General features: G+C 45.6%; 1 protein-coding gene across 1 annotated transcript in view; it reads left to right on the top strand.

Moving 5' to 3' along the window:
* The window catches only part of XRCC1 (X-ray repair cross complementing 1), a 795788-nt gene that overhangs the window by 93019 nt on the left and 689679 nt on the right, over positions 1–13090 (top strand). The window contains exon 4 of the mRNA XM_069640868.1: positions 1127–1285. Within this exon, the coding sequence (XP_069496969.1) occupies positions 1127–1285 (159 nt within the window). The remainder of the gene's footprint in view (positions 1–1126; positions 1286–13090) is intronic.

The following is a 13090-nucleotide window of genomic DNA, read 5'->3' as shown; positions in this document are numbered from 1 at the left end:
CAGTTAAGAAAAATATATATTATGTCAGAAATGGGCCCACTTCAATTTTGACAGTCATGTGCATCCAGAAAGAGGCCGCAGGACATTGGGAAAACAGAAGAAAAGTGGCTGACTGACCTAGATGGCAGAGGAAGCGTACAACCATACTGTAAGAGAGGATGTTTGACAGAATTATAATGATGCTGAAAGTAGAGGACAAGAGAGACCGGTGGAATGTAGAATCCTAGAGAGGCATTGACTGAAAGACTTGCTTACAACAGAGCGCTACCAGACAAACCTCTTCACGGATTGTGATGGATCGAGGCACATCTGCATCACGATGACTGAGAGAGTTTGACACTGAGAGAGTTAATGAGAGCCAATTATAGACCCCTGAAGGGCAAGATTGGTGGGGAAGCACAGAGACAGACTCCGACTAGGGGATGATTTTAGAAGCAGAGGCAGAAGGAGGCACAGACCCCAAAGGAGGGAGTGGGGGAGACCAGGGCAGAAAAGCAAATCGAGAATGATGGACTTTTGTGCAATTTAAATAACCGTGATCTAGCCTAGAATTAATTTGTTGTTCCTTTACGTGTCATATAATTTTAACCCTCTGCATTTACAAGTGGAGAACAAAATACTCCCAAATCAAAATCTGATCTGATCACTAGCTGCTTGGCGTGGTTCATTTCCGCATGGGGTTATGCGCTTCGAGAAGAATGTGGGCTACCACGTATTTGTGTGCGCGTTGTTTGATAGTTTATTCTTTATGCTAGGGCAGTATCCTTTGCAGGGAAGACGCAGAGTTTGATTCATTTCAGTTTTAGTTATTATGGTTATTAATCATAAATACCCCATCTCTTCTGGAGATTTTGGTCCTGTGTACTGAAGACCATGCTGTTTCCATTCCAATGTAGCATTGTATTGTCCTTGTCTCTGTTAAGCAATGGCTTTTTTGTTTCAATGTGGTACATTTCTATCATCTCACTGTCACAAGACAGTCTTTATTTAAAGCATAAGGCGCTTAAAATGTTAGTTCCACAGTGCTCTCAAAATGCCACAAAACTTTGTGAAATATATTTGTGTGTGATATCACATTATTTCCTTTTCACATTTTACTACTACTAATAATAATTCCTCTTTCTAGGTAATCCTTGTCACATCTTCTTTCATGTCCCCATCCGAGAGCAAGAATGGGAGCAATCTGAACCGTGTGCGCATGTTTGGGCCAGACAAACTTGTGAAAGGAACTGCTGAGAAGAAGTGGGACCGGGTGAAGATAGTGTGCACACAACCATACAACAAGGTACACACACAGTGGTCTTCAAACTGTGGTGCTAGCTTCCCTATGGGGCCCAGTGGCTGCCCATTGGGGCTGTGAGGTTCTGAGAAAAGGGTGACTGCTTTTAATGCAAACAATAAGCAGTTCGTGTTTGGTGGGATCCTGCTAACATTTTTACTCTGTGGGGGCTGAGCATAAAGACCGTCTGGAAATCCTTGGTACAGTGTCGGACAGAAAGCAGTACCCTCCCAAGGTCTAAAGAGCAGAGCAATCACACACTTACATGGCTATGCCCAATGCGTGATCTGTCCATCATAGAAAGCTACATTGAACTTTGATGTTTTGGTTTTGTCAGTTTTTATCTTACTGTCTTGCTTAGAGCTGTGTTTGTGGGTCTGTTAATTTGATAGTGATGTAATCTTTGGACTTCCTCTTCAGGTTATGTTTCTTTCCTATGTTGGAGCTGTAGTCTCTGTTAAGTGCGAGCAGCGATTAGTGACTCTTGACTTTAGCTCTAATGTGGATTTATGGCTGCCGTGGGCTGAGCTTCTGTTAGCTGAATGGAGATTTAAACTGACAGCCACTTGAGAGCTCTGGTTTTGTCCTCTAGATGGAGTTGTAAAATTGGACTTTCCCGGAATGTTGCAGTGAGAGTTGTGAGATGTGATTTTGTTCATTCCAAGTAGTCCCATTTCATTAATAGTGGGCAACAATTCGACCAGTTTTTTTATCGTACTTAGAGGGGGGACAGTACTTCCAGTCCTGTTAGATGGGATCTACGCTTGGTTTGCATTTAATAGTTAAAAAGTTGTAATGTTTAGCTTGGAAGTGCACCTGCTTGCATTTTTGCTCTGTGGATATTTACTTAATCTATTGTTGAAATACTGCCACAATACAGACAATTGTAGGAATTTGTGAGTTTGACTTGCCATGTTTTCCACTAGGAGTTCTTTGACTGTTTTGCATAATGTATGCCACCTGCCACCCTGTCCGTAAAACCCTTTTTTTTGCGGCTTTCCCAAAAACTTCAATTGAGACTGCAATATATCTGCTGACTGTTCTGATACCCTGACCTGATATTTGGCAATGAGGCATTTTGAAACCTTAGTCACTGGCTTAATTTCACTTCATTTTGCGAGTACTATGTATTCTTGGAGGCTACAGCTGCATACACACCCTTTCCCCATTTATCTGTTTTATCACACCTCTGGCAACTTTGTTTTCCCATTGGCTTTGCAGCAAGGGTGTTTCCCATACTAAGTGAAACATAGGCAGGCTGATTGCAGCATTACTGTTTTTTTCTATTTTACATTTTTTACACCTGTGCACCTTTTTATTTTTTTACGCATTTTAGCCATTTGTGCACTATAGTCCTCAAAAGGCCTGGTTGTGTTATTTAAGCATGTGGCCATACATGGTCAATCCTTTTCTCCTATCCACTGCGGCGTCCCTCAAGGCTCTTGTGTATCGCCCACGCTTAATGTGTTCACCAAACCCCTTTTTGATGTGCTCGATTATCTGGGTGTCTCCTACACCAACTATATGGATTACCCCCAGATACTCATTCCCAACACTGGTGATTACACAGCCGACACGAAATCCTTGAATGATGTCTATCTGGTCATCCAAGCCTGGATGGCTCAACACGAACTATGCCTTAACGACGACAAGACAGAGCTCCTATTACTAAGATCAACTCAACGTCTTAACAAATTAGACCAAGCCTACAAGTCTCATCATTGACGGTATCAAGGTCTCTAAAGACACTAAACACTAAAACTCTTGGCGTCTAACTGGACTCTACCCTCTCTCTGAACAGACAAACAAATGCGGTAAGGTCGGCATCTGCTTATACATGCAAACTTATCACCGCCTGCAGACCTTTTCTGAACCCTCATAACTGCATTACCCTTGCAAGAACACTCATGTCCAAAATCGATTACTGTAGTGCCCTCTACTTGGGGACTAGCCAGTCCAACCTCAATAAACTGCAAACCATCCAAAATAATGCCATAAGGGCAGCTTTCAATATACCCAGACGGTCTCATATTTCTAATGTCAGATCTGATCTACGTTGGCTCCTGGTAAAACAAAGAATTGCCCTGAAAACTCTAGCCTTGACTCATAAATGCTTGGACAACAAAGCCCAACCTTACCTCTCCGCTCGTCTTACACTCCACACCTCCTCACGACCTACTAGATCAGCTCAAACTCACAGCCTAATCCTGCCCAGATTTAAACTCCAAAAAGCGGGTGATGTGAGCTTCCCTGTCCTAGCTTCAAAACTCTGGAACACACTGCCTACCTCCATCAGAACAGAGCCTGCATTCCTAATTTTTAAGAATAATACCAACTCTTGGCTGTTCACACAGAATTTATGATGCTCCTTCACCTAAGATTTGCTACCGACTTGTAATATATCTCATTTGTGTATATACTTTATAATGTATGTGTATTGTAATTTGTGCATATTGTATATATTGTAACTTGCATCTAAGATTATGGGCCCGGTTGCCCAGGGGCCTGTCTGCGCTTTACAAATAAAATAAACTTCAAACTCTTCAAGGCCTCTGACCAGAGCCCGGAAAGTGGCCTTTTTGTGTGCATGGACATGGTTTAGGCTGGCTCTGGGGCTGCAAATGGTCACAATACACATCCTAAACCTTGTGTGAGGTCAGGGCTGTACATGCGCTGGCTGGCCATGATTCGACAGCCACTGATAGTTTGAACGTCCCTGTATAGGTGAGCTCTAGCCCCCCAGTCCAAGAGTCTGTATATATGGAGACAATGTGGATCCATTCTTTAGTGAATTGCTTGAGCCAACGATTGCAAGTACGAGAGGCTATGAGAAAGGCTGAAGACTGCTGATAGGACAACCATTGTCCAAGCAATCGACAACAGAGTGAGCGTTTTCTTTTATTGACAGGAAAGACCTTCAAGGGTGGCTCCTCGGACGGGATGGCATTATTGGGAATTCTGTAGGACCATTTTAGGGACCCCTTGACTTTCTGCTTTTTTACCCTATTTATTTTGGATTTCTTGCCTAGTTTTGTGGCCAGAGGAACATCTACTGCCCCTCTGTCTCAAGAGCACTGATGGAAAGTTGCAAATTGGGCTCCTGGTACAAGGGTGCTTTAGAGGCCTCCACATTCTGGCTATAGGGTAATTCTATCACCCTACAATGGTTTAGGGCATAGGCTGCTGGATTTCTTTTTTGGCTTCACTATGGGTGCAAGCCAGCCTTCCAGATTAGGATTTCCCCATGTACCTTTTGGTAGCCATTGAGATGTCAATGTATTTTTGTACGTCCTGCTCTCGTTGTTGTTTTAGGGGCTTCCTTTGTTTAGGGAAACCATAAGATGGGCCTAAAATGGCATTTGTTCTAACATGGGCACTTTCTGAGCCCAGTCATGAACCCATTGTTGTGGTTTGAGCTAGTGTAGGCTGCTTGCTGGCCATTTCCCATCCTATAGGGGCTCACCTGGGATTGTGTGGAAAATTCAAAGGCCAACCAAACTGTGTGACCTCCTGACCCTTTGTTCCCATGTCCCTAATGTAATGTGTATGTTGACTTTGTCCAGCCCCTATAAGGTGTTGATATTTAAGTGTGAGCCTTGTACATAAGCTCTCCTGGATCTTTCAGAAGAGCAGGTTTACTTCCCTGCCAGATGGGTTTCCACTATTGCTGTAATTTAAGAGCCACGTTTCTGCTATCCGACTAACACACTTTCTTAAGAGCCATCTGCGTCAAGCCCAACATTGTTGGAAGGGTGGTCTATAAGACCACTTTACATTTGGCCATACTGCTGATTGCTGATTCCTAGTCTGGTCTCTAGTTTGTGTTTTCTCCTTCTGGACGTGATTTGCAGTTTTAGGGACCAACCGGATTATCTGATTGCTGGACATCCTTCTGAGCTTCTTCTGCCCTTTTCCTTGTTGGCTGGACCAGGCCTTCTGTGCTGGACTGTCTCCAGGCTGTTTTACTACTGACTTCTGTTTTTCTATCTTGATCATCCTGGTGTTTTTCCATCTTGATCCTCCTGGTTTGGTGTTGGAAGTTGCCGTGATGTGAAAGGGTAATGAGGCTCCAATAACCTACCTCATCTGCTCTACTGGACTGTCATGGGTCGCCCGGCTGTAGTCTTCTTTGGGTGACAGTCTTCTGTTGGAGGGCTGCCCTTCTTTGTCCCAGTCCCCGGACCCTGCCTTGCTGGAGTCGTCCTTGTCACTGCTTTTGATTCTGACCCATTGCCAGGAAGGGCAATTGTTCTTCAATGGTCTGGTTCGTCGTTGGTCTGGCGGTTGAAGTCCCTGGCTGTTTGGATCCTGTAAACCCCACCAGAAAGAGGACTTGTACTCACTGGTATGTTTGGGACATCCTGAAATGACTTAATGGGAATCTTCACTATCCTTCCCCAAGGCATTTAGTTGGTGGGTTATTCTTGATACTTATCGCCAGGGGTCTCTGTGATTGAGGCTTTTCCTCCTTCTGTGATACATCCTGTCTCAAGGCTGCTGGTTTTCAGAACTGTGTCCAGGCCTCTTCTCAAGGGCCCCCTGTGTCATCCCTTGGAATTGTCTGCTGTTAAATCTGCACCAGTGGGGTATAACTGAGACTTGCCTCCCTCTTTGCCATACAGGTGTATCTGCACATTGATTCTGTTTGTTTTGTTTATCTCTGTGGAGAACATTTGATTTGCCTGAGACTCTTAAAGTGGGTTGTGTTGTGTGCACTACCCCACTGTAAGGTTAGTGATTGTACTGCCCTCCTCAGAGGATTGTGGAAATATGGCCTTAACAGTGCCCATCTCTCTTAAACCGGAGGACTTGATCAGTTCTGAGAACTGCATCGCAGATATAGATGTCCTGGAGCTCTGAAGAGTTCTAGGCTTGTAACTGGAATCCACCAACCAAAGAGGGAATTTCTCCTGCGGCCTAGATATCACTAAACATGGTGCTTGCACTACACTCTCATTGTGAGCCCTGGACATACTGGCTTCCTGTCACGAAGAGGAGTCTGGCTGGAGTCCGTCTTATAGTCTGGTGTAAGTTATGGCTGCTGCCCCTGAGTGTGGCGTCGCTTCATCTGTTCATCACATCTGTGGTGTCTTTGGGGACTGGAAGCAGAAGTGAATCCCTACAGAGACTGGAACAAGTGATACGATGGACTCATGGCCTGTTGTCAGAAGCATATGTTTGGGGGTGCGGCGGAGTGGCAAACCTGTTAAGTTTAGTTACTGTGGACTGGTACAGCCTTATAATTTCCCCCATTTTAGGTTATTTTAACAGTATTTACATTTTACTTTTAGTTCTGAAATGCGGTGTGTGTGTCCGAATTGGAGTTTCTGCCTCGTGTTGTGCAATAAGTTGCTCCCCCAGGCCCAGCAACTACCCCCTTTTAATTTAATTTTATTATTTTCTTGTTTTTTTACAGAGGAACATGCCTTTACTCTTGCCTGCTTCCTCCTCACCCGCTTCTGTCCCGCCCACTGACTACTGATTGGCCTTTGAGGCCTTCCTTAACACCAACAAGGGTCTAGGCCTGCCGGCTCAGACCCCCAGCCAGTTGCCACCTTGTGTTGTGCGGTAAGTGGCCCTCGTTGCCCAGGCCCAGAGACCCCATTTTTCTTATTCTTTCCTTTTTCAAAGCGCCTATGTGCTTTTTCCATTGCGCGATCCCGCCTGGCCCTCCTCCATCCCACTGATTGGAACAGTTCCTCTGCATCACCCATGGGCAGCCTTGCCCTGTGCAACTGGTGGAGGGCCTAAGGTAGAGGGCAGAACCCTGAGGCAGGTCCCAATCTCCGTTTGGACCTGTTCACCCGTGGACTCTAGCAAATTCATACTACTGCGACAAGCAGGTAAGGTGGTACAGCAATTACTGTGCTCCAGAAAACACTGCCACTCTTTTATATAACTATTATAAACTGTGCCCATAGTTTGCCTGTGTTCAACTGTGCTGCACCGTATAGCTAGCCATTTTGTTTTGCCCCATAGTTAGCAGGGCTCGAAATTCATATTGGATAAACAGGTGTTAAAAGCAGCTCTTGGGTATCCATCATTAACCAGTGACCAGGAGCTACCACTGGGGAACGAGGAGCTGGAACACACCGTTTGCGCAAATTCTACTTCCACATAACACGGACACCTATGTCATTTTGTTCATTATTTATGAGCCCTATGTGCAGAGTTAAATTCACATAGGCGGGTTTGTTCAGCATCATTTGGCTTGGAGAGCCAAAAGTAGCTCCTGGTAGCTGTTAGTGTTAAGCTAACTAGGCTCTTCTAGGCTACAAGCAGGAGCTAAATAACTCCCAGCTCCCCTCCATTTTGAACCCTGAGTTAGCTTGCGGTGAACTGTGCTACACCCATAACTAGCCACTGTGTTGAACATTGCGTTTTACCCCATAATTTGCTTGTGCTGAACTGTGCTGCAACACTATAGCTAGCAACTGTGCTGTACCCTGTAGTTAGCCATTGCGTTTCACCACATAATCATCTTGTGTTGAACTGTGCTGCACCCTATCGTTGGACACTGTGTTGTGCTGTGCCGTAATGTTAGCTATTGGGTTGAACTGTGTTGCGCACTATAGTCAACCATTGTATTGAGCTGTGTTGCACTGTATAGTTGGCCTCTGCAGAATTGTACTGCGCCCTACAGGTAGCCATTTTGAAGAGCTGTGCTGCCCCCATAGTTAGACAATGTGGTGAACAGTTCTAAGCTCAATAGTTAGCATGGGTTGATTTGTGTTATGCATTGTTAGCCATTGTGCTGATTTGTGCTGCAATCCATATTTAACTTCTGTGTTGAGCTGTTCGGCACTCTACAGCTGGCTTATGTTGAACCTTGCTGCGCCCCATAGCTAGCACCTTGGTTGATTGGTGCCGCGCCACATAGTTAGCCATCGTACTGAATAATGCAACGCTTCATACTTGGCTTTAGTACTAAATTATGCTGCACTCCATGGTTAGCTTGTATTGAACTGTACTGTGCCTTATAGGCCATCATTATGGTGATTAGAGCGAAGTTCCATACTCTGCTATTGGGTTGAGCTGTACTGCGCTGCATGGTTGCTTATTGGGTGGGGCCTTGCTGAGCTCCTTAGTGAACCATTGTGCTGAAATGTCCTGGGCTTCATACCTGGCTACTGAGTGGTACACATGCTTTTCAAAACCAATTGCATTGTAGGCTAAGGCACACATCTTGAAGCCAGCAGTTAATCAAGTATCTGTACTATCTGTCACACTCTGCACTCAGAAGTACACATTGTGGCCACTAGCCCCCAGTTAGCCCCAGCCCCGTTTGAATATTGATGCACTCCGCTGCCCCCACAGTGACTGCTCTAGAAGCTGCATCCCCCCAAAATAATAGGGCAGATTCCACCCTCTATTAATCTCGCTGCACTCAAAAACACATTGGGATTAGTCACTCCCTGCCATGCACAGGTTTAGCTACAGTCGGTTGAGACCACCGATAAAATCTAGATTCACACCAGCACCACTGCGCAACTGCTAGACATCCCACTGCATGCATAGTCCCACCACTGTGAAGCAATATCTGAACACCACGGGGAGGCCACCACCATTGTGAAGCAATACAAGGACGCCACAGGGAAGCTTTAGACTCGGAGAACCTGACTCGAGCACAAATACCCAAAATGGAGATGCCAGTATTGCCGCAAAGCAGCGCTCATCACAGCACACCACACCTGGACTAAACCAAACCTAAAGGAAACCAGGACTGTATGAAAAAAATAACTGGAAACCAGGAAACAACCCAGCCACGAGGGTTCACGCCCCTGGTTTCACAAATCAATTTACAACAAACATACCGCTCAAACACAAAAGTAAATTACAAAAGCAAAGTAAATACTACTGGGGATCGAGGAGGTGCCAAACCAAGAGGACACCCACTCTGGGAAACTTACCCCACAACTAAGCACAAAAACACCCCGCCATGCCTCCCCACAAGGAAGACAAACAAACAAGAAAGGAAAACAGAAACAGGAGGGAAACTTTATCCCTACAAGAAAGTACCCACCCTTCAGAATCCACAACATCTTGGAACCCCATGGTGACACTGCTAAACAGACGAACGATACCAACCAAAAAAGAGCAAACACAGAATACTTCTATTGCTACCTCCCCACCGACAACTCCATCGTAATAGATTTGCTAACTGGCATCCAACCCACAAGCAAGAACCTAAACAAATGTGGCCACCACTGGGACGCTGAACCAAACATACAAAAAAAAACCATGGCAACCAGGATAACACCAAAAAGAATCTGGTGCAAAACTAGAGTCCATAATCACATACACACCCTACATCATCAAAGACTGGAACAAAGGACCCACACAAACAACCCACCATCCTGCACAAACCAAAACTAAGCAACCCTGCCATTAACCTAATGAGACTTCTCGACGAAGAGATGTAACGCCCCAAAACAACCCCACCTAGCAAACGCAACCAGGAGAGAACCCCCGGTAATGAACACCCGACAAACACTACACCGACTGGGACAGACCAAAGAACAGACACGAACCGATAAGGGAAAATAGACACATCACACTGCAGCCCACTCAACGTAAGATACATGGCTAAGCACAAAACAGAAATTCACAAACTCCTAAGCGAGAGGCAATGACACGCTTTTCCTCACAGAAACATGGCCATCAGACAACTACAAAACTATCGCCCACAAAGCCATACTGGGCAATTTCAAGTTAATACACATCAAAAGATAAAACCAAAGAGGAGGCGGAATAACAATGGTGCATAAAGAACACATCTGCGCCTCGCCACTGCCCTCAACCGACATAGTAGACTACGAATCCCTCCTTGTCAAGATCAAACTAAACGACCAAGCTAACATAGTGTTCCTCCTGATCTACAGAGCCCCATCCTGCAATCTGAACTTTGCGACGAAACTCGCAGGCTCCATCGACAACCTATCCACCTACTGTGACAACCTAATCGGACTGGGGGATTTCAACATCTGGTTTGAAAGAGAGAACAAAACCACAGCAAACTCACTCTGCGCACTCCTGTAAACACTCCAATTCAAATAAATCGTTAACAAATCCACCCACAAGACCGGACACACCTTGGACGCCATTTCTGCAGAGAAGGACTCTGTGCATCCGCCCCACCCCCACCAATGGTGTGAAGTGATCACTACCTAATGCCATTCTATATCAAACTTCAAGCCTGGTTACCGCCTTGAAATGCAATATTACACGGCACTAGGAAAAGAAACTGGAAGAGTTTGGGCTTTGAATCCCTAACACATCTGCTGAAATCGATGCAACCAAACACTGATGAGCTGAACAGAATGACCCCAGACTCAGCAGAAAACGTACATACCGAGGCCCTAGATCAACTAGCACCAGCAAAACCTTTCAAAGCCATAGCAAAAAAGTTGGCAGCAAGATGGTTCTCTTTGCTGAAGAGCTGAGAGAACTAAAAAAAGAAGCGCAAACTGGAAAAAAATATAGAGAATACATTACAACCAACTGGACAATATAAAATACCAAAGACAACTTCTACTGCACAAATTGACAGGTCTCAAAGAACAACAAAAAAACTAAGCTACAAGAATCCAATTGGCAACCAACGTACAAAAAGAATTATTCAGAATTATCAAAGAGATAAAAAAAACGTTGTCATGCAACAAAGGCATCATCCCAACACAAGCACTGTGACAAAATCACCAACCACCTTAGAACAAAAATGTAAACAATCCAACAGACCATCAACACAAACTGTGCAAATATAAACACAACCACTGAATCTCGCAGGATGTCCAAGCGTCCCTCATTGCCACCCTCACCCCCGACATCTACAAAGAAATCCTCAACCACAGCACTCCAGTGTCTCCGGCACCTAGTGAACCAACCCTAACCACAGGAATAGTACCAAAGTCCTTCAAATCGGAATACATAAAACCACTGATAAAAAAATGAAACGGAAAGCGTGGAAGACCCTAGCAACTACAGGCCTATATCCAACCTGCCCTGCCTGACCCGGCGAAGATACTGGAGAACCATGTATACAAAATCCTACTTAACTTCGTAGAAACAAATGGAATACTTGACCATTAGCAAGTTGGCTTCTGACCAATGAGATTTAAAGGAATCGACACTCCCATCCATATGGGACGACCTAAAAATAAATGCACACAATGGCACTCAATCCACCCTTGTACTACTGGTCATCTCAGCGGCATTCGACACAATCAACCACACAACACTAATAAAAAAAGACTAGTGGAATGCTGTATAATAGACTGCCTTAAAATGGTTAAATTCCTTCCCCCCAAATAGAACCAAAAGTACCTATTTACCACCTTTCACTTCAAACACCAAAAATATCTCCTGCGGGGTGCCACAAGACGCCAGCCTCTCACCGCCCCCTCCTTCCAACGTCTACATGTCCCCCTTGATGAAAATCATGTGAGCCCACGTAGTGACCAACTACTCAGACGACGCACAACTGATCGTGAATATGGCCACGACCCAAGAACCGAACAATACCCTCAAAAATTGCCTCTCAGACATATACAGCTGTATGACAACGAACAACCTCTAATGGAACCTGTCCAAAACAGAAATAATAATCTCACCCCCAGAGGGCAACGGAACCAACTCCCAATTCGATTGGCTGCCAGTCATGGGAACCCAACTGAAGACTCCAAGTGTTATAACCACAAGTCAACGCTATCACAAAGAAGTGCTTCTACCTCCTCAGACTACTCAGAGTGGGGGGGATGCTCCCGTACCACTCTTTTCCACATAGAACCCATACAATCACCTTTGACATTCTTGCACCAGTCATGAGGATCCACCTGAAACCCGCCTTTCAGCGCAAAACTTGGTACGACTCCAAACTTGCAGCCCTGAAACGAAAGTGCAGAGCTGCTGAACGGAAGTGACAAACTTAAGGTTCACCCTCTGACAAACTGGCCTGCCGTCTGCCCCACAGGCAATACAGACTCTCTATCCATGTCAGGAAAAGGGCCCACATTCAGGAATGTGTATCTGGTGAAATCCAACAACACGGCTGAACTCTTCAAAATCTGTAGGTAAGTAGCCAACCCTTCCGCAGTCTCCTCCTATCCCATTCCTTCGCAGGCCCTCTGCAACGCCCTGGCCACTCACTTCACCACCAAAACTCAGGACTTCCTGTACAGCCTTGTTACTCACCCTCCCAGCACATCCCTCAACCCCTGGCCTCCCTTGGCCACCTACCCTCCTCCTTCTCCTCCTTTGCCCTTGTCACACCTGAAGAGAAGTCATCACCAGAGTTGTCCGCTCATGAAGGTCTCTTCCAAATAAGTTTTCCCTTTCTCATCCAGAACCTTCAAGTACAATATTGGCTCTCTTGCCCCTGCTCTCGCAGACCCCTGCAACCACTCCTTTGCCTTTCCCCTCCTCCCTCAAGCACTCCCTTGTGCGCCCCCTCCTTAAAAAAACATCAGCCGACCCTACCTGTCCAGCCAACTACTGCCCTTTCTGATCACTCCCTTCCTGGGGAAACTGCTGGAGCAGTTGGCCCTGCCCAAACTCAACTCTCACACTGAACTTGTTTTTGGTCACCACAACCATCAATCTGGATTCCGTGCATCCAGAGGCACAGAATCTGCTCTTCTGAACACTCGTGAAGAACTGCTTGCATCCCTGGATTCCAACTCCACAACTGTCCTCATCCTTCTTGATCTCTCCTCTGCCTTTGACACAGTCAAACACTCCATCCTCATACAAAGGCTCCACAACACCCTTGGTATCTTGGAGCGGGTATCTTGGAGCAGGCACTGGACTGGCTGA

Source organism: Ambystoma mexicanum, chromosome 1q (genome assembly GCF_040938575.1).
Source record: "Ambystoma mexicanum isolate Mex_15411 chromosome 1q, UKY_AmexF1_1, whole genome shotgun sequence".
NCBI classification, from domain to species: Eukaryota; Metazoa; Chordata; class Amphibia; order Caudata; family Ambystomatidae; genus Ambystoma; species Ambystoma mexicanum.
The sequence above is the reverse complement of the archived record's forward strand: the minus strand, read 5'-3'. Positions and strand labels throughout refer to the sequence as shown.